This window comes from Schistocerca americana, chromosome 4 (assembly GCF_021461395.2).
Source record: "Schistocerca americana isolate TAMUIC-IGC-003095 chromosome 4, iqSchAmer2.1, whole genome shotgun sequence".
In the NCBI taxonomy this organism is placed as follows: Eukaryota; Metazoa; Arthropoda; class Insecta; order Orthoptera; family Acrididae; genus Schistocerca; species Schistocerca americana.
Window position 1 is genome coordinate 711,374,021 of NC_060122.1, and position 23,360 is coordinate 711,397,380.

At 38.4% G+C, this 23,360-nt stretch overlaps 1 protein-coding gene across 4 annotated transcripts in view; it reads right to left on the reverse strand.

The window, feature by feature from the left end:
• The window catches only part of LOC124613953 (hrp65 protein-like), a 163,854-nt gene that overhangs the window by 122,022 nt on the left and 18,472 nt on the right, over positions 1–23,360 (reverse strand). For all 4 annotated transcript variants that reach the window (XR_006979662.1, XM_047142725.1, XM_047142726.1 and 1 more), the window contains exons 3-5: positions 17,970–18,188; positions 17,705–17,875; positions 3,052–3,182 (exon numbers count right to left, since the gene is read on the reverse strand). Coding sequence is in view for 3 of the 4 variants with exons in the window: in XM_047142725.1 (XP_046998681.1) it covers positions 3,052–3,182; positions 17,705–17,875; positions 17,970–18,188 (521 nt within the window). In the remaining variant the exon portion in view is untranslated. The remainder of the gene's footprint in view (positions 1–3,051; positions 3,183–17,704; positions 17,876–17,969; positions 18,189–23,360) is intronic.

Sequence of the window (23,360 nt, forward strand, 5' to 3'; positions counted from 1 at the left end):
TTATTCTACAGTAGGATCATTTACTTTCAGTTACAGGCAATGTGAATCGTTAAGGAGAGGAACGTCATCTACGAGTGGTAACCAATCACAGCTATCATTAATGAGGAACCTTTTCATCACATTAGTCCCTCCGGTGGCATCAGGACAATTTCACTATGAACAAATCTGTACCAGACTACTTATAAGATGCTCAAATTCTCCTTTAGGCAGTATGATTCCACACACACACACACACACACACACACACACACACACACACACACACACACACAAAAAAAAAATTTATAATCTGCAGAATGCAAGGGTACATTAATTGAAGGCATGTTTGAAATTCTTATACTATCATACTGAATGGACATTCATCTACAACACAAATTGGAACAATTTAAAGACAGTCGAAAACATTTAAGCTAAATGCCACATTTTAACATTACGAGAAGAACTCTTGCAAACAGTAGTAAACGATTTACAAATGTGTAAGATCTCTTAACGCCACCTGCTTAACCAATATCTTCCTCGAATAAAACTTCCCTCTCCAAGCAAATTCGTTGTCTGTTCTGAGAACTATTCAATGTAGAAGATACAGCCTTTCATCTAATCTTAGCAACGGGACAACTGACTTGTCAGTTTGTTATTTTGCTTAGCTGGTTTTCAGTTGAATGAAGCCAATCTCTACACACTGTGTCAGATATACAAATGTTTTCACTTATTCTCCATTACTGGGTGGTTTCAATAAATGTGAAGCAACTGAATGACAAATACTGACAGTGAATTAGAGTTGCCCTTTTTTAAAAAAACATTTGAATAAAAAATATATTTCTAAATATTAAATACTTATCAAAATTTATGCATATTTATTTACTTAAATCAGAATTTTTCATACACCTGGCATTAAATGTGTATTTCTGTAACTGGTGCTACATTATAAATTTATGCTTAAATAAATAATTGCTTTTAATTTAAATTTATTGAAGCGCTCTGCCCAAGGGTTTGCGCCGATCATCAGTAATTCTTTTCTGTTAAATGCAGAAGTGACGAACAGGAAAGGACAAAATACATTTATTAAAAATTGTGGTGATCTGCCAGAGTTATCTCTCATCATTCATTACCCTTCTTTGGACTTATTTACTATACTTTCATGATTTATCCTTACAGACCTGTATACCTTACTGAATTTGTCTTCAGCATCAGTTTTATTCAGGTATATGATTTTTTCCATTTCCACAGCATTGTGTTTTGATATTCTGATGCAGATACAAAGTCTACTATTTAAGAAAATGTCTATTTGTAACCACATACATACACACTCCGAAAGCCACTGTATGGTGTGTGGCAGAGGGTACCCGTACCACTATTAGTCTTTTCCTTTCCTGGTCGACTCTCACGCAGAGTGAAGGTAAAACGACTTTCCACTCAGAGAACAAGGGAAAAATGACTCTGTACACGTGAATTTCTCGTATCATTGTGGTTGTTATGCGAAATGTTGGTGGCAATAGGATAATCTGCAATCAGTTTCACATGCCAGTTATCTAAATTTTTCAATGGTGTTCCTTGAAAAGAATGTTGCCTTTGGTGTCTTCCATTAATCTGATCTGGTGCCAACCCCTAACACCCAAACATTACTCAAGAATAGTTTGCACTAACATCCTGTATGCCATCTCCTTTACAGGTGAACCACACTTCGCCAAAGTTCTTCCAAAAAAACTGAAGTCTACCATTTGCCTTCCCTACCACAATCCTAACATGCTCATTCCATTTCATATTGCTTTGCATCATCAGGCCCACATATTTAAACAATTCAACTGTGCTCAGCAGGACTACCAATGCGGTATCCAAACAGTACAGAGTTTTTTCCTGCTCATCTGCATTCCTATATTTTGGGCTATCTGCCATTCACCACACCAACTGCAAAACATCCCTAGGGCACTCCTGATACCTTGTCCCTGAAGACCACTCGCTGTCAAAGGCAACATACTGGGCTGTATTACTTCATAAGTATTTGAGCCAATCAGAAATTGGCAAACTATTTCCTGTAGTCATACCTTCGTTAACAGTCTGCAGTTGGGTACTGTGTCAAATGCTTTTTCAAATTCTGGCAATATCCAATGTGCCCATTGCACTTCATCCATAGTTCACAGTATATTGTGAGAAAAAGGCAAGCCAAATTCCTTACAAGTGATGCTCGATAAAACCATGCTAATTTATGTACGTAAGCTCTTCGGTCTGTGAGAGATTCAGGATTTTCTACTCTATTACGTTCTGTAATGCTGCAGCAAACCAATGTTATGGATGTATGTTTAATTTTGCAAACCAGTTCTTTTACCCTTTTTATATACAGAAGTCACTTATCCTTTTTTCCACTCATTTGGGACTTTACACTGGGTGAGAAGTTCAGGAAATGCCATAGACTACTCTTTGTAAAACCAAACTGGTATCCCAGTTGTTTCTCTACATATTGTACATAGACACAGTATGTACATAAATACAAACCGAACAAAAAGGCACTTATTCACACTCAAAAAGCAAATTTCAGGACAAAAATAATAGTAAAAACCGATAACAGAATAACCAAGAGTAATGCAGTCAACAATGAAAACTTCACAATGTCAAAACAATAAAATGCTTATCACAACTGCTTGCGATGGACACTGTCGACTATTTTCATTCGATTGTTCCCATGGACTGGAATAAGTAATACTACAGATATGTAAAACTATAAACAACTGAATGGTCTGGTTACACTCCAAAGAATGAATGACAAATTCAATCACTACTTAAGACAACCACATGAGACAACTATTTTCTAGCAAACAACTAAATCCACTGTTTTCGCTCAGCTGTTCCACTGAAATAATAGTTTGCAAAATTTTCGGGCCAACACTATAGGGTTATAAATATTGTTCTGAATAGCATTACTTATTTTTGTTTACAAATTAGCCTTCTTGTACCGAGTTCTCACAATCAATAAAGACCACTAGACTAAATAGAGTTAATGCATGAAACCCACGAAGTTCCACAGAATACCAAAACAAAAATTTAAAGATAACTTACGCTGTAAGGAAAAAGCAGCCTTCTGCACATCTGCGCATAGCCATCTGAGCTGCAGGCTTACGGGCGAATTCAACTATACCTTCTTCCATTGACTTTCCTCTGTCATCCACAATGACAACAGCTCTTTCAATCTAGGGAAAAAATTTTCAAAGTGTATTTGTAAAATAAAATATAGTTTGAGGCAAGTATTGCATTACACATTTTAGTTACAAAATGCCATATCTAATCTTTTTCACCCTACTATTTTATTTTAATTGCTTTGCCAGAAAATTTGTGTGTGTTCCATGAAAACAATAACATCTCATACAGCTTCTTGACCATCTCACAATCTGAAATCCAGCTAGTAGCTCTGAAGAGACTACAGTAGCTAAAATTTAAGTTTTAAATTTTTTGACCATAAAAGTAATTGTCTCAGGTGGGCATTCAATATTTAGTATTAAAACAACATTAACATATAACTGTTTGCTCCACAACACACAGGCACAGGAGATAACATCACTTCCTAGTCTACAATTTATTTGTATGTTGCTGCTTACTGTAGGACTTTCAAAAACTGGTAGCTAATTTGTATTCAAAGACAATGCGGACAGAATATGAAAATGTCAGCCAGGTTACACACACGATGTATGCTTATCGTATGGGATACTATTGTGTTCTGATGCTTGCCGTGACTCCCTTAAAGAGTTCTCTATATCAATAACACTATTATTACAAATCGTAGAAAGGAGTTTGGAGTAAGTAAACATTAAACAACTGCTGAGAATTTTCAGTGACTGAGGCAGGAATATCAGAGGCAATGGAGAGTGAATGTATGGTCTATCATTTGAGCCTACAGTTGATCCAGATTTCACTAAAGAGACTGTAGCGAGTAATAATTATGCAAATTTCTTAAAAGAGACTGTAGCGAGTAATAATTATGCAAATTTCTTAAAAAGTTATCTGCTTTCTTAGAGGAAGAACAATTTCAGACATACTACTACAAAATTACATTTACCCAAAATAATTTAACATCCTCAATATTCTCCCCATTGTGAGCAGAATTTAGGAAAGAGTGTCAAGTCAGCCGGAGCAGGATAAGGTGGGCTGTGGGGTGTATAGTTATTCCTCTTGCCCAAAAATTGAACTGGAAGAATGAGACAGTAGGCATGACATAGTGCCAAAGAAACTACTTATCCTCACATTCTGAGTCAGGCTAATCCTTGTGAACAGTTTTTTTACAACATTCAAACAGGATGTCCCCGTCACTGACAAAATGAGAGAACATTACACCTTTGGTTGCTACAGACATGCTTGTTACATGGTGAACCAAATGCTAAGTATTCTAAGTCCACCTAGCAATTGGAACTGAGAAAAGCTGATGAGAGATGTGGTGAGTAATCTGCTGTGTGCATTGATCAACAGCACCTGTGGAACAGTGGAAATGATAAGTTATTTCGTCAGCACACAATGAAGGATTCCTTGAATATATTCAAATACGATTCACCCCTTTTTGACAGTGTGTGTCAAAGTTCTGAGACATGTGCATGAACTGCTCTGTTTGCTCAGTTGTCAGTCAGCACAAAACTTTATAATCATCTTCCACACAACTCTCATGTGCAATATTGTTAAAATGTAGCTACAGCAAAACCAAGTTCCCCTGTGATGTTTTAATGCTACTTTGTTGGTTAGCAATAAGCAAATTCCATAAACTACTTTCATCATTGTGTCTATCAACACAATCACCTTCTTTGACAAACGCTTCAATACAATTGTTGCTTCATTTCATTTGTTTTAGTTGCAGTTCACCTACTTCTCGAAGACATCTGTTTAATGTTGTACCATTTTGATAAAAACAAAGATACACCACATCACAGTGTGCACTTTAAATATACATCTGCCATGTGCTAAAAAACTTAGGGAACTCCAGTTTACACAGTTTTGTAAAGCAATAAAATCACTTGCTTTATGCCCAAAAATTCAGTGCTGGAACTTCCTGTACCATCAGTACGTAGTACAGAAATGGGTGCCAGTCACATCACTAGCTTATGGCTAAGAAAGCACACACCCATCACTTTCTTGGTCAGTGGATATAATATGAACACATTATCCGTTAGCAGCATTTGAGATAATTTATCTTTTTCTGTGGGGTAGCTTATGGTCGAATGCACAAGTTACAGTGACCTAAGAGGAATTCAAACTTAGATTGTTGCAGCATTTGAAACAATAGCTAAGGAATCTGTTCAGTTTATGAGAAGTCCTTGCACCAATAGCTGCAAATGTGCATTCCAGTACCTTGAGTATTTAAACAATGACATACTAAATTTTATGAAGTATTTATGACACTATCCTTTTGTGATTTATCTAAATTGCTGATGTAACATTACAGTGTAGACTTTATGCTTTGTTTATTGTGGAATTACTTAATGTAGAATGGACCTTGCCAAGGAAGGGCAACTTGCATGCCTTTGTTAACTGGGGCATTGTCCAGTTGTATTGGGTAAGCTATATGAAGCAAAGTGCAATTAACACCATTTTAAAGTCAATTTTCAAACAATACTGAATATGTAATTAGACACCTAGTATCTCCAATTACACGCCTATCGGCCTGGCACAACAGTTCCACGTGGTAATACAAATTTCCTTATCATACAGCAATCTGCTAAACTACCTATAGGTTTCAGAGAATGAAGTCAAGCTAATGTGAGATTAGGCACATATCGAACATTTGTGAATGCCTAAAAAAACTGAGTTTTTGTATGTGTGTGCAAAGCATTGTGAAAGTATCTCAAATAATAAGGTTACTGTAGAGCTGAGAAATCGCTTCAATCATTTGTAATAACCCTGTACTTATGACACGATTCAGTAGCGACTTTCTTACAATTTGAGGAAACAATTATATCTTAAAAGGTTCCAGAAGTATTTGTTATGAAGTTTATTAGTTTAATACTGTATGTATCTTGTGAGGACAGAAACCCGAATATTTTTAATATTTTAAACAACATCTACTCATTCAGAAACAAGCAGCCAAGTAGTTTCTTCAAACCACATCAGACGGTAATTCCAAGTTTCATCATGCTGAGCAGATATCATTAACAATAGATAGTTCATTATATAGGAAAACAAACACTTTAAACATTTAGCAATAAGTTTCTTTGAAAAAATTCTGGAGACAAGATTTTTTAATCTTAGTACCAACAACTGGCAATGATCGAAGATTTTATATATATTTATTTATAATTGGAGTTCATGTCTACAGCCTGTCGTCTGTCCAAGTGATTGTAATTCTAAAATAAAATCTGTCCCAACCACGGTTCAACAGTGAATTATGCTACCAGCATACCAAACTGTACAAACTGGATAGTTGCTTCTTCCAGCAATGCAATTCTTAACACAAATAATAATCACAACAGTGTAATATTCAAAATGTGTAATTTTATTGTGTTATCACTGCAAAGATCAGTTTGGTGTAATTTTAATTCTCCACATTGATCCATCCTGTGAAAGCCAATTGCTGCACAGTTACTACAACCTACATCTACTTTATAACTTACGTGCTCTAGTCAATCTTTTTACCCCTCTGAAAATTTTCAATAGCCCTTTTTCCCCACACTTTCTTCCATTAATAATCTATTCCTTAATCCATCAGACGGTACCTTACCAAACAATCCTTTCTTTCAGATAAGCTGTGTCAAAGCCCCCTGCTCCCCAAAAGTAATTAACTCTTCATAAATATTTTTAGGAAAGTTCCTGCAGAATGCACAACCTTTGAATTACAGAAGACCATTACAGAAGACCACCACTCACGAGGAAATATCCTTCCAACCTCATCCACAAACAGATTTCCCACGCCATACCCTCACACATCCCCAATCCTCCCACCACCTCCAAACTGCTCTAAGCACTATGAGACTTAACATCTGAGGTCATCAGTCCCCTAGAACTTAGAACTACTTAAACCTAACTAACCTAAGCACATCACACACATCCATGCCCGAGGCAGGATTCGAACCTGCGACCGTAGCAGTCTCACGGTTCCGGACTGATTCCATTCTTCCTCGGGTTCCCCTAGTCAGAAGATGGTCCCTTGGTGGACTCCAGAAATTGCTGCGGCCATGAAAGACTGCCCCTGTGCTCTTCAACACTTCAAGCAGCACCCTTCTACTGCTCTCCTCCTGGTCTTTAAATGATTCCGCACCTGGGCCTGTTACCTAATCAAATTTCAGAAACTGATTTGCTGGGAATGATATGTGGCTGCAATAGGACCGCACATCCCCTCTTCACAAGTCCGGGCGAAACTCAGGTGAATTTTTGGCAATCGTGCTCCCCCAGCATTGCAGAAATTTCTGTGCATGGTATTGTCCCTATCCATACGGACTGTCGCAGAGCATTTCACTCAACACTTTGCCCAAGCCTCTGCATCAACTCAGTATATGCCCACATTCTTTCCCCTGAAAGAGTGTGTGTCTCACTTCATGCTGCTTGTGTCCTTATAATGCCCCATTTAGCGAGTGGGAATTCGCCAGCGCCCTTGCCCTTTGTCCCAACACTGTTCCTGGACCAGATCGGATACATAACCAAATGCTCCAACACTTATCAGTGGCTGGCCACCATCGTATACTGACCCTTTACAACTGCCTGGAGTGAGGGGGTATTTCCTACCCAATGGCAGGAAAGCACTGCTATTCCGGTGTTGAAGCCTGGGAAGCCACCTCTTCAGTTGAATAGCTGCTGTCCAATTAGCCTCACCAACATCCTCTGCGAGCTCCTTGAACACCTGGTGAGTCAGCAGCTGTTTTGGATCCTTGAATCCTGCGACCTTTTGTCATCGACTCGAGGTGGTTTTCACTGTGGTCACTCTACAGTGGATAACTAGGTCCACCTGGAGTCTGCTATCTGGTCGGCTTTTTCCCATCGACAACACCTCACCTCATTGCAGTCTTCTTTGACCTGCATAAAGCCTACGACACCACCTGGCGCCACCACATCCTCACCACCCTTCACGAATGGGGCCTTCGTGAGCTCTGCCCGCGTTCAAGTTGGTTCCTCCTACAGCCCCTCCCATCTGCAAGAAAATGGGGTTCCCACAGGGTTCTGTGCTGAGCGTCCCCCTCTTTCTCATGGCCATTAATGGAATGGTGGCAGCTGATGGGCCGACAGTGTCCCCCTCTTTGTATGCTGACTATTTTTGTATCTACATCGCTTCCACTGTCATGGACGCTGCAGAATACCACCTACAGTGGGGCAATCTACCAGGCACAACCTTGGGCTCTCTCCCATGGCTTTCAGTTTTCAGTGGCCAAGTCGCATGTCACGCATTTCTGCCATTGCCTTACAGTCCATCCCCATGTGGACTTGCTCCTCGACTGCCAATCTCTCAAGGTGGTGGACACCCATCAGTTCTTGGGTCTGGTCTTCGATGCCCAGTTGACACAGCTGCCACATCTTCACCAGCTGAAGAGGACTTGCTGGTTGCATCTCAATGTTCTTAGATGTCTGTGCAATACCACCTGAGGTGCAGACCACTATTCTACTGCGATTGTACAAAGCACTGGCCCAGTCTCGTTTAGACTATGGGAGTCTTGTCTATGGTTCTGCATCACCTTCAACCATTGCAGATACTAGACCACATCCACCACTGTGGGGTATGACTTGCGACTGGTGCCTTCCGAACTAGCCCCGTGATTAGCCTTCTCACACAGGCAGGTATTCCACCACTGCAAGTTTTGCGCTAACAGCTGATATCTTACGTGTCCCACATTCACTGCATCCCAATTATGGCTTCCTTTATCTAGACACTGAGATTAACCTCCCATGGTGGCAGCCACGATGTGGGCTTTTTCTCCGCTCTTGCACATATCCCTCTGTGGTGAGTGTGTCAGCTACAGCTCTGTCTTGATCTCTCCATCAATTTAGAGGATTCTGTCCTTCCGAGCGGCCTTCACCACCAATTCTACTGTCTCCCCAGTTCATTCCAGGGTTCAGAAAAGATTTATACCGAAGGCTCCGTGGTTGCTGGTCACACTGGTTATGCTTACACCTATGCGAGACATGCATAACTTCGTTCCTCGCCAGATAACTGTAGTTTTTTACTGCAGAATTGGTGGCCATCTTGCGTGCACTGGACCACATCCACTTCTGCTCATGACTGTCCTTCACTATCTATAGTGACTTCTTGAACAGTCTGTGCAAGTTAAGACTGTCCTTCACTATCTGTAGTGACTTTTTAAACAGTTTGTGCAAGCTCTCTGCCACTGCAAAGGATTCTACAACTATGGGGCAGTCCTCCTCATGGGCCTCTCTTGAGGCTTCTGTCATCCTTTGCCGGCTCCACATTGGCCATAACTTGGCTGACTCCTGGTTATCTCCTCCAGCGTGAGGACCCCCTGTCGTCGTGGATCAATGTTGACTGTGGTTCACCTCTTACTGGACAGTCCCAACTTAGCCACCCTGTGATGGACTTAGCTTTCCTGACTCACTACCCCTGGTGTTAGCTGAGAGTACCTCAGCAGCTGATGTTTTATGATTTCTTCACAATAGGGTTTTTTATCGCTTTATTTAAGGGTGGGACCTTCAACCATGTTGGTGGGTGGAGGGGATGGCATGCTGTCTTGCTCCCCCCTGCACACCGACTGGCCTGGCTTCGACTGGGCTTGGTGGTTCGCCTCCGCCCTCTGCCTTCCCGCTCCTTTCCTTATGGGATCTGTTTTCTCTTGAGTATATCTTTTCTACCTATGCTTCTTCCTTTATGCCCATCATTTGCCACTTTCTTTCCCCCTCTCTCTTCTTCCACCTTCTTCCTTCCTTCTCTGTCAATAGTTTGTCATTTTATGGCCATTGTAATTCCCTCTTATGGTGTGAGGTTTTGTTGGTTTTAGTTATTCCAAGGTCAGAGGGACTGATGACTGCATAGTTTGGTCCCTTCTCCAACCCAACCAACCTAGCTGGCATACCAAGTGACTCCTGAGCCATTAGCCACCCACTCAGCATTGCAGAGTCTCCCCAACTATCAAAATAGCGGGATCCTGCATGGACCACACAGTTTCATTTCATTAAAGCACCTATGCCTGGGTTTTCGGGAGGGTTGCCCCTGGATGGAACCAAACCGTTTCATTTCATTAAAGAACCTATGCCTTGGTTTCTGGGAGGGTCCCCCATTTCATTCGATGTTGAGGTGCCATACAAAGTTGGAAAAGCCTCTGCAATGCTGTTTGAGTTTAGGAGGAATACCAGGTGGGCTGAAGCATGAATGGGTATTTGAATTTAGTGAGGCAGGCAGGCAGGCTAGTGTTAGCCACACAGTTCTGCAGAGCCACTGTGCCAAGGTGGCATAGTGGTTAACCCATCTGCCCAGTGAGCAGTATGACCAGGATTCAATATTGGCTTTGAAACAAATTTTTGTTCATCACTTCAGCCTGCACATGAACATCATGTATTTTAAGATTGATATGCACCTATTGATAGCGCTTTTCATTGGTTACCTGATCTCTCTATCTAATCTTCACTATTCTTCCATAGCACTGTATTTCCGAAGATTATGTTCTCTTCTTATGTACTGTTTTATCGTTCATGGATCACTTACACAAGGTTTCACTCCATACAAATGTGGAATACTGATTAAAATTCTTTTATGTGATGAACACTACTTACAATACGGTCATTCCATGTCAAGTGGCCTAAATTTAGACACGCTCCCCACTCTACCATCTCCAATTTTGATGAAATGTTTAGAGGATGAAGCACTGCCAAATTAGTTTCGTAAGTAGTATGGTGGGGACACTAGCCACCTTTTTGTAAAGGCTCGCTTTTCGACATTGCTACTGAAATGAATAAATCGTCAACTTTGTTTTACCATTGTTCAGGATCTAAGAGACCTGTCTTGCCGAAACTGATCCTGTTAAGCTTTTTGGGCACAATAGCTTAGTTGTACAAAAGGTCAAACTATGGTAAATTAATCATAGTGTGCTATCAAAGTGGCTCATAAATCTTGTCGTATCAAATTTTGGCTATACTCTATTGCCTTGTATCTACTGAAAGAGTAATTTTCTGAAGTTAATACTTCAGTTATCTGCATCCTGCCACCATGTCAAAGCTCTGCAAGTGGCACCCAAATTGCTCACATAACTCAGTTATCAAAGTTCAAAGTGCTAAAAAATTTAATTCGTCAATTTTGGCTTACTTTCGAAAGGTCATATCTCAAAAGGGATCACTCAAACTTGATTTTTCAGGATACCATTGAAAAGAGCTCACCTTATTTGATCAGAAAAAGTTTTTATTTTGGAGACTTTGCATTTAAGAACAAATAAACTAACATTTTCATTACCATTTCTCAACATTGTGACGCAAATGAATAAATGATCAACTTTGATTTACCATTACTCAGGATCTAATAGACCTGTCATGCTGAAACTGTGATCCTGTTCAACTTTTTTGGTACAATATCTTAGATGTAAAACAAAAGGTGAAACTATGCTAAATTCATCATAGTATGCTATCAAAGTGGCCCATAAATCTTGTCATACCAAATGAACTTACATTTATATTACATTAAGAAATATATGTACCAGTCATACTCTTTATGGTTCCCCAGCCAAATATTTCAGTTCTTATTCATTCATTTGCTGAAATGCATTACTAATAGCAATTACAGTTGATTCTAACAAGCTATAATGTCCACCCATTCTTGTTGCTGATAGAGCTGGAATGACAATGTGTTGGTTTGGAATCCAACAAGCATGCTGCCTAGCTGGCCAATAGAATGAATGTGCAGATCCATTGGGGTGCATGAAACAAACATTTTCTTCCGAAACTTCAGACACATTACCAATTCACCATTTTCCATCATATATACATGCAATGTATTGGCCCAGTTGTAAGGCTGTAATATTTCTGAATGAAACTGTTGCTTGACATTGGTAAACATTTGCAAAAAAAAAAAAATCATTGGATACTCTTATAATACAAACTTGCTTTTCATTTAATGGCGCAAAACGGTGATTCTCTTGTTCCTGATACTGTGCAGCCATTTTTGAACCTTGCTTCCTGCTCAGTTGTTAATGTTTAAATTTCTTCTTTTGAAAGAAAAATGAATTGGATTCCTCTGATATTCTTTGCACAGTATTTAAACAAATCAGTTGGTATCAAAATCTGGTCCTCAGTTGGTCTCTGAAGGCTTCCTCTTGCTGCCAGGCACTTTACAGTTCCTCCAGTTCCATCACATGGAGATTTTGCATGGCTTGTAGCAAAAATGTTTCATTCAGCTGAGATTCCAACAATTTTGATGGTTGTAGAGATTCAGAAAATTTTTGAAGTTTTTGTACTGTGCTGCTGACCCATCACTGTAGTAGTAAGTGTGTGAGATTTTTCCAAGGAGACACTTTAGATCTATTAATTTCACTATAAAAGTATGTACAGCCATTGCATCATGTTTCAGGCTGTCACTTATACAGTAGCTGATGCTGATGACGTCCAAGTTATTTCTAAAGTACACAACAACTGGGTGTAAAGTTACTTGGCTGTTATTCCAGTGAAAACCTTGAGCTGCATCCTAGACAATGAAGGAATAATTTCCAGCAAAGTCCAGTAATATGATCAGTTAAGTTGGCTTACAGCTTTCTTTTATGCATTTTAGGTGCTTGCTCTGGTGCTTTGCAACATAATGAAGGTAAAGTGTCAATTTTTGAAATCAAATCTTCAATAAAATCCTCAGTCAACTGCCAGTTTTCTAATGTACCTCGATCATTGTGCACCCACTGTTTGAACTCAATGGTATCATCTGGATCACTCTTCAAAACTACTTTCTAAAAAGTGTTCCAGTAGTTCTTTTCCCAGACAGATTTCACAGCAGTGAAGCATGCAGTCTTTAGCTTCCAAATCACACACTGTTTTAGCAATTAGACTCTTGTAATCTTCTTTAATCAAGTGTTTGCACGCATCAGTTTCACATTTTGGTGTTGGGTTCTTGCAGCACCCACAGTGATGCACCATTTTGGCCTCAACTGCAAAATTTGCTGCGTATCGACTTCAGCAAGGTCCTGAAATTGGATTTTCCAAACATTTCTTTTAAATTATTCAAAAGAAGGTATTTTTGCACCAGAACTTTTATTCTAATTAATACACAGCGTTCTTTACCTGGACGAATTAAGCTAAATTATTCATTCTGAAAAAATGTTACCGCTCTCTTTTACAGCATCTGAAATGATCTTGCCACACTTTTTCTTTGGCAGAGCTAATACACCATTTTCTGCCTGTAACTTCCTAGTTGCTTTTACCATCCTATCTGAAACACCAAATTCTTGCACCGTCTCTCATAGTCCAGCTTTGTGGTACTAATGTCATTATTTGCAATTTTTCAGGCTGTCTTGACAATTGCAACTTCTCTCAATTCTTTAATCAGCTGCTTATAATCTTCACAATCAGGACATGTCGTGCTTGTGCTACATGTTAGAAGATCTTTTGCGGCAAATCCTCCAGCAGCAGCGATGTTATTCGCAATTGCCTCTTGAGCTTCACTTATTTTTCGTTTTGCATAACTTTTCACATCCTTTTTTATACTCTCCTCTAAAATTTCAGAGAGACCCCAAAAGCAGACCTGAATCAATTGATACTTCTGGATATGCGTCATCTTCTGACTGGTTTCAAGTTGCACGATTTTTCTGCTTTCTTTGCTAAAAATTGTTTTCTGCAAGTTGGACAGATCTTATGAGGTTTCACATTGATTTTAGTCACAGTTTGCAATTTTTTTGCCGTTCCTACACTGACAATCTGCTAACCCTTTTTAACAGAATGGTTCTTTGCACAAAAGTATTACAACAAGATCGCTGTAGGAAGTCATTTGTCCATAAGTATTAATTAGAAATGAAAGCATATTTGTGCATTTTCAGTAAGACATATCTCACTCTTTGGTTTATTAATTCCTGTTGCTCTACTGAAAATTCTTTGATTGGAATGAAGCCTTGTTGATGTGTGTGTTTTCAGATGACATGCAGAATTATCTGCAAGGCCAATGACATGGTACTGAAACCACATTTATAGCCATTACAATACAATTAAATTTATGCTTCAAATTGTCATTTGTTTCAATATTGGATAAAGTATAAGTGGTTTGTATGTCCAACTGAAAAATATTAAACAATCAGATAATGGGCACTTCCTTGAGAATTCAACAGAAAAAAATTAAATAACCTGATAAACATTTCTAAAGAGCCACCCCGTACCTTGAAATAATTTTTACTTGCTGAAAAAAGATGTTTATCTAGTAATGACAATGCACTTTACACCAATTGAAAAAGGTACATACAACATCTGAACACTCTTCACTACACAATAGTGTGCTTCAGACTGATTGTTGAAGCATGTTACCTAATTCCATTGTTGACACTAAACTGGTCTTTCCCAAAAATAAAAACTTTCTGATCAGACAAGGTGAGCTCAGATAACTCAAGTTACTATTTGAGGAATCTGGATGCCACTTTCAGAGCCTTATGACATGCTGACAGGCTGGAGATAAGTATCAGCTTCAGAAAGTTACTCTTTCAGTAGATAAAAGGCAATGAAGTATAGTAGAACGTCGATTATCCGAACATCTGTCAACCAAATGACCACTTAACCGAACTGGGTACTCGCTCGCACCTGTTACTCTCCCACCCTACCGTCCATCATACCCCTCACTCCCAAACCAAGTTTCCCACAGTAGTCGCCGCACTGGGCCACCTCTGGCGGAACATTGCTTCTAATGGGGCCTTCACAAGGTGCTGCTGACTGGCCAAGCCGCCAGTCGCCGTGTTTCAACAATCAGCACACTTCTGTCGGCTTGGCACTGGCAGTAGTAGTAGCGGCAGTATCAAAGCTGTTCACAGCAACAGCTGCACCAGCTTAGAGTTGAGGCATGTCGCTCCGCGCAGTTTGAAGGACTGCGCGCCCCCAAGAAGAGCTTCTCACAGTGCAAACAGTCACCTTCTGTTCTCTGCTATGACCAATTGTGTGCTGCTGCGTGAAGAAGTGAACTTGACAGTACAAAATGCTTAAACGTAAACGTGTTGTCCTTTCTATGAGGGACAAGTACGAGATTATTACTATATATTCCTACTGAAGTTGCCTTTGTATGTTACTTTGTAATACTAAGAGAGATGCCTGTTTTATGAATAAATGTACTGTACAGTACTTTTTGGCAAATAAACATGTACAGTTAGATTATCCGAACAAACCAGTTTTCCAAACATCCATGTCCCCCAATTACTTCAGATAATCGACGCTCTACTGTATAGCCAAAATTTGGTACGACAAGATTTATGAGCCACTTTGATAGCACACTATGACGAATTTACCATAGTTTGACCTTTTGTACAACAACTAAGCTATTGCACCCAAAAAGTTTCTGTACAACAGGTCTCAGATCCTGAACAATGGTAAAACAAAGTTGATCATTCATTCATTTCAGTCGCAATGTCAAAAACCAAGCCTTTACGAAAAGGTGGCTAGTGGCCCCACCATGTTACTTATGAAGCTGTAATTTGGCAGTGTTTCATATACGGTCTACACGTACATCCTGTAAAAAATTCATCGAAACGTGAGGGTCGAGTGGGGACCATTAGCCCACTTAAGATGTAATGACCCAATGCTGTATCAGCAAACTAAATATCACTACAAAGATGACATGCATGAACGAAACATCTAACTGTTACTGATTAGCTGCCTCTATTTAGTCTGATTCATATAGGCGGACATTATTCAGCAGCATAGAAAATTTTGTTCTTCAGGAAGTACTACTAAAAACCTAAACTTTTATCTTAATGGTATAGGTTCAGAAACCAAGCAGCCAAGTAGTTTCTTCAAACTACTTCAGACGGTAATTCCAAGTTTCATCATAACCAAGCAGACATTATCAAGTTCAGAGCAATTCAATTTTAAAATTTATGTTTAACAAGACAAACTTCCATAGTATTTTGCGTTATTGGGCTGTACACTTTATATTTTCAGATTTGTATTATTTCTTACATGGCAAAGAGAAAAGTTTCACTTGTGGATAGCAAGATATTCAAGTCTTGTACATTGTGAAACTTAAAATTTCTGTTCAGTCTACTCAGTCCCATCTATAGATTTTTCACAATACAATACTTGGAAGCTTTTATACAGCACATTATTTTTAAGAAGGAAGTATCAAGCCATTTTCAACGTGTTGCGTTACTCCAAGTGTGAGAAGAGATGAACGTAATACACAGCACGAACTACCTTTCTGTGTATATATGAAAATACTTTTATAATTTTACAATGTTAAAAAAGACCTCCACAGTGGAATACATTATTTTTAGTGCTCAACTGCTTAAATCTAACCAGCTTTCAGAAGTCAATATTTAAGTGTGACTGATTTCCACAAACCATTTTTATTTGTGAATTTCTCAACCAAATTGCATACAAACTGATGTTTAAGCAGAATTGTGCAATAACATTATCATGGGAAAGAACCCCTATCCTCATTTAATACAGAATACCCATAACTGATATCACTCAGTCCAGTATTCAGACAAATTCAGCTGGTGCATGTCATACATCCAATGATAAGGCCTGTGTTACAAGCTGAATGAACACACAAACTGACCAAAGATGAATAATAGCTCTGCCATATTAAGCGCCCACCAAGCAAGCAGACCATTTTCGGGAATTCCAATAACACTGAGCAGTTTAAATGTCATGTAATTGTGGTATCTATCATTTATTCATCGTTGACAAAGGCTTAAAAATATTAAACTGCTTATTTAGTTGTGGCAGCATAGCTACACCTGTTAACCATTCATGCGGTTGACAAATGTAGACAAAGATCGTGTTGACTGTCTAGTTCCCTACGTATATTAATCACAAAAAATGAAAATCTATAGTCAGTAACAACAAATAAACAAATATAAATCAGTTTTTCTCCTGATCCTGAGACCATGCATACATTTGACGTATACATACAAAACCTAATCTGCATCCCACATAAAACATTATTTAAGAATTACTGAGGAAATTCTTTTTTATAAATGACATCTACTTGTTCAGAATTATGCAGCCATGAAGTTTCTTCAAACATCAGACGGTAATTCCAAGTTTCATCATAACATAGCAGATGTCATTGTGACTGACTGTCACAACAGAGAAACAAATATGTTTGAACACATTCAGTACGCCTCATAAGACATGCCTTACATAAAAAAGGCAAACAGGAAATCGTGATTTCATTTGACGTGTACTTAATTCCCTACATAAGGCACCTATTACTGAACAATCCCAACAATTCTTAGATGATGATTCACATATTTGCTTATCGTGCAGGTAACGTTGCACACATCACTGAAAGGGTGGGCAACACGCTTGCTTGGTTAATGTAATAAAACGGTAAATGGCAGAATTTTGTTACCCAGAAGCACTGAATACAATGACACCAAAAAATATCAACTGAATAGGTGTTCAGTTCAAATGTGTAACTAGCAGTCTAGTATTACTCAAGAAAGACTAATTACAGAAATCTGTCAAATTACTGTCAAACATCTCCAGCCTTAGTATTTGGAATTGGACGCATCAACTTCACTCGTCTAAGGATGCTTTGTGATTTTATTTTCAAGTGTTCAGATAATAAGTCAATAATAGTAATAATACTTATTGCCAACATTAAAAATTCTACAATTCCAAAAATACTTACATCTCCAAACACTGAAAATGCCTTCTCTAAAAGTTCATTTGACACCCAAGGTGTTAGATTTTTAACTTTTATAGCAGCTCCAGGTGGTGCAAACCTAACTTTAATTGAACGGCCTTTACGTAGAGACCCATCAAGCTCTCTCTTTGCCTTTTCAGCATTTGCACGGTAGTCCTGAAACACACAAATATCACTTCTGTGTATTTACCTTACACTGTAGGCACCAACGGCAGGTGCGCACGCACCCTCACACACATGAAAAACTTACCATGCGTATGAAAGCAAAGTTCTTTTCCTTGTTAACAAACTGTTCAGCCACTTCTCCATAGGGGCTAAACATTTCCCTGATTTCATCGTCAGTAACATCAGCTGTTAAATTGCCTATATATAATCGGCAGCGGCCGGAGAATTTTTTTTCTGTTGTATCCATTGGTGGAAGATCATGTGTTGGAGCCATCAGAGCAGCTAGCCGTTCATTCAGTCGATCCTGAAATTAAGATTAATTTACTTCAATACATTACAAAATCACTGGTTCAGCAATTTAAGTTGTAGCAAACAAAATGGGGCCACTACCACCATCTAAACTTTATTTTTATTGTATCACATGATTAATGAAATTCAAACCTTTTCAACATAGCACTAATCAATTTAAACATTGTAGTTGAAATTATGTTGATGTGAATACAACTTCGAATGTATTAAGCAGCCTATTTGTTGTTAGAAATTCACCATGACCATATTGCAACCAAATCATTTGGCAATGTTTCCATACATGAATAAAAGGCATCAGTTTCCATTGGCACAATGTATGGCCTACTCATTCTGGCAAGGTGAATTTTCACTCATACCATCTATTTTACTCATATACAAATACCTTTTTTATTTTATTCACATACAAATACCAATTTTAATTTATGTCCAGTATGTAGGGTCATTATGTCTCAATGAAATTTATCAACTGCATTTCTGTACAATCTGTCAGAAAGTTAATGATCTAAATACTAAAGTGGAAGTCACCAAGGAGAATACCACAAGACATTGAGGGCCATCATCAGATTTACAAGTCATTAATGAGGCATCGTTTGGAAAATTAAGGCATTTGCTCAAAACTTTTGTTAACACATGAAATAATCAAGTCATATCAAAAAAAATATAAGCTGTGTTGAAAAGTCCCTTATGTGTACTAATACGCAAATAGTTTCAATGCATCACCCAAAAAATCAGAATGGAACAGAACACGGCAAAAATCTGTACGATGTTATCCCACAGCGTTAATGTTTAACCTTAGAGAAGGCATGCTGTGCAATTTGTACACATGTCAAGAATAGCTATCTTTCTGTTATCAAGGTAAACACGTACAAGCGAAATTACAGTCTACTCCACGATACGCCAACTCAGCCACTTCACAAGTGTTGGCCGGCACCAGTGAAAGCATCGGTGCTCAGTTGTGCTGGTGGGGTGGGGGAAGGTGTGGGAGGCAGGCACAGCACTGTTGTGTAGTAGTTTGGTGAATGGGGCTGGGCACATAAGACCACATCAGGGGGCTTACCAGTATTAAAACAAATAATAATGCCAATTTTGTGTACAGACTGAAAGAGTAGTTTTATTGCACTTCTTAGTTTGCACCAATTTAGAACGTTACTTTTGATATCACTTGAAAGAGACTAATTTTCTGATATATGGAACAATCCTTTTGGCACTTGCAATTCGAAGTATAGCTTCCAGTGAAAAAGTATTTTCACAAACAAAAACTGTTCCAAACATAGCAACACATTTTAAGGCGGCAGCATTAATCCTCGTTGATCAATGTCTTTATAAGATAGAATCACCATTGTAACAGTAATAACGATCTGTCAGAATTTAACCACACTGTAGTTTTATCAGCTAAACATTGAGACTTAATGGGTACATATTCCAGGTGCACCAAAAGAGTTGGTCATATAAACGAACTGCAGTTTTTACTTGTTTTATTTCTTCAGATTTTTATGTAATGACCAATGCTTGTGTAGTCCCTGATGGTTACATAAGTACATAAATTCAACGATTTGTGTGAGGAAAAATTATCCAAATTTCCTACTTGAAGCTGACTTAAAAAGCAACATCTAACAATTTGAAACTTTCAATTCGGTCACACACAGTACTGATTAATTTTTTTTCACCTTGTAACAAGATAATTATATCTTGTGACTACCCTGTGGTGTCTTTCACGAAAGCAAGGTCACCGATCCATTGCTCATCATCCAAGTCCGACTGGCAAACCTTCAATATCAGTGAACATAGCCATTTCTTGTGAAAAAACTGAAAAAGGTTGAGAATACTTTTGAGCAACTTAACCACTGTGTGGCACAATAAAACGTTATGTCTTTGTGAATTGACTCAAGGCCTCCCCAAAAATCCTTTAAATTCCCAGTGATTGAAACTCTGCTTTCTACAAAAATTCACAATTTTTACAAGTTTATCCATGATAGACCTAAATTTGTGGAAAACTATCGCACATAGCTGTTCCTCATGTAAAAGGCAGTGTACTGTCAAAACTGGGCGAAGCCCAGCATCACGCACTTTACATACGACTTTGCAGGCATTCGAGCAACAACTGCCTGTCGTTCAGAATCACCTACACAGCCAGGAAAATACCTTCCACAGTTGTATTTCTGACATCCAATAGTTCCTCAGTAACAGTGAAATCTTTCCCAACACCACCTATGGAAATTGAAAGCTGAGCTATGCTGCGACTGTCAGTGCTCTCATCAATGGCAGTCAAGTGCTCTACAAATTTACAACATTTATTGTGCAACTGCTCCTTTAATTCAGCACAAATTTCTTGCACTCTTCAAGAAAATGTTTGCTCAGGACAAGCATAACACCTCAAATTGGGCCACTACAGAGGGGGCTACTTCCAAACACTACAAAATTTTCTTTTACAAACTGGCTGTCCGTAAAAGGTCTTGCACTTTGTGCAATTTCTAGTGAAGCAATGTAGATCGCTCAAACTGCCCTTTCAGGTGCACAATTCAGCTCACGTCTGCAAAACAACAGCAATAATTAACTTTAAAATCTTACCACACAAAACAGTCTCTCAACTTAGTTTATTTAACAACAATATCCGAGAGAAATAGTGCAAGTTTTCTTATACCTATAAGTAAGGAGAATTACAGAAAGGCGTATTTTGTTTTTCTTTTAGAATGAACAGAAAAAAAAAAACACAGCTTAACTCTTCAGATTGTGGCAATCCTGATTTTAATTTAGTAATCAGTTTACTTCTGGCTGGTCTAACAACCTCCTTGTTTGTTGAATGTATATTCGTAGTGAAAGCACACTGTCGATGCTTTGATATTTACGTTAGAGTGGTATATTACGCATAACACTTTCTCAGACTTTAGAAACAAATACGAATCTTCACATTCAGCACTGAAAAATGTGCATACCTAAATCCGGACCACCTCTGCTCGTGCTGAATGCTCGCAAGACAGATTAATAGAGTCTCATTCAATAAGATTCTAAATGAGTATTTCAACACACTGAAGGTGGCGTGAGTGTGAGCACTATCTGTCACACAAGTGATGCTACAGCCACTGCATGGGGGAGAGGATGGAGGGGAAAAGCACCAGTGCCACTCAGCACAGAACCAGTAGCCATAAAGCACTAAGTGCTGGAGTTTGCGTGGCATGGTCAAATCTTAGTTTAATTACACAACTATAACATAAATTTACAGTTTGTTAACTACCTCACTGTTTAATTACATAATCATAAAATAACCCTTTCATTATATCACTGTCTCATCACGTAAGCGTTTCCCCACAGTAATGACCCATTCAAAGCACTAGACAATACAGTTGCATCACATCCCTGCTGACCCCTTACTTGATCAGTAATTATCTCTTAGAAAACTGCAACATTGTGGGTTTGCAGTTAACTCTAAATATGGGTCATTTTTTGCAAGGATCTTACATTTCTCATCTGCAGCTTACTTGGAAGTATGATAACATAACTTGTAAGTGTGTTAGCTGAAGCAATAATGAAAGATTAGAAATGGGCTTAAAATTGTAAAACAACGGGATGGTACAAAATAATGTCATTCGTGATTGATGCACTTTGTGCACAGGCACACCTGGTCCAAGGTTAACTAATGCAGTGCAATTACACAGAAACTACTGCAGCCATATCTACATGTTGCTGTTGTAAAATGTGACTTGTCTTTATGGGTTTTGGAACAGACATGTCCGTATTTTAAATTCTTTAAAATCTGGTTCCAGATATTTGAACCAGGATATTTCCCTTTTGTGGATGAAGTCATGCAATGCAAATATCTACCACTCAGTATTTTTATATTAAAGCGTATGCTATACACAAAATGCTTTGTTTACACTTAATTATAAAATTCTGTTTACACTTTCCATACCCTAAAATACTTCATACCAGAAAAATGAAAAGTAACTAACAAAGACTATTTTAGTTGCCACTAAGTGGCAGATTTTTTACACAAATATTTTTATGCTTATAGGCAAGAACTATGGGAGGAAAAAATAGCACACTGCAATCTTATCTCAAACTTATTTCACATAAGAATGCGTATTCTATGCAAAAAATATTTTAAATAATTTTGCTAAAAATGTCAAATTTATTTGTTTTAAGTTTTAAATTTAACAATAAACTCATGCACTCATATTAGGAGAACACAATCTGAATGACCATTTGTTAACATATTGCATAGTGCGTGACCACTACACAAGCTGCCATTATCTGAAAGGGGAATCCCTATTTATGATGCGAATGTCTGACAATATGTAAAAAACTGTCTTCAGTCATTGCTCTAGCCTTGTTTAAAGCAGAACATTCTTACCATATGGTTTCATAAGAGAAGTGATTGACAATATAATTATGGGAAATCAGTAAATGCACACCAAAACTTTCAAGTACTTCAGCATTTAAGCAGGTAGTAAACATAGAACGGCTGCTTCGCATACAACTTCAAGCCAAGTTCTTTTAGGTGAAATGGTTCATTTTCAAATACCCTATTTTTCAAAAAAGCTCTGAATATTATGCAAATTTATGCAACACATTCCCTTTGTGTGATATTCTTGTATATAAACTGGGAAGTCCAGTACTCAGAAGATATTTCCTTACAAAACACAAATTTTGCAATAGCAGAACTATCAAAATTAAAACATCGGCATTATCAGCCAACAAAAGTTCATTTATTCAATGAATCTCTGCAGTTATGAGCAGATGAGGTAAAATTTGATAATGTTTTGCTCTTTCTTACAGATGCTGCACCATACATGAGTCACCCAAGGGCATATCTGTAAACTTCCCACACATGATAAATGTGAACGTTGTAGTACGTTGTTTATGCAGAGTAGGTAAGCAGATACATACACTGTATCCTAATGAGGACAAACTTTTCTCACATGGCAAAAGGTTGGCAACAAGAGTTTGTTCACAGCCAAACATCGTGATAGTACACTTCCACCTATACTCATAGTTTATCATTGGGTTGTGGTGATTTGTGGTGAGGGGCATTCAACATCATGATCAAGAAAACCCTGACAAGTCAGCATGCCAATCTCAAGGTTGGGTACAAAGGCTGTTCCACATGCTAAGCAGTTATGCCATACAATTCCACATCAAAATCTGTAAATTGTTCCAGAAGACACACTTC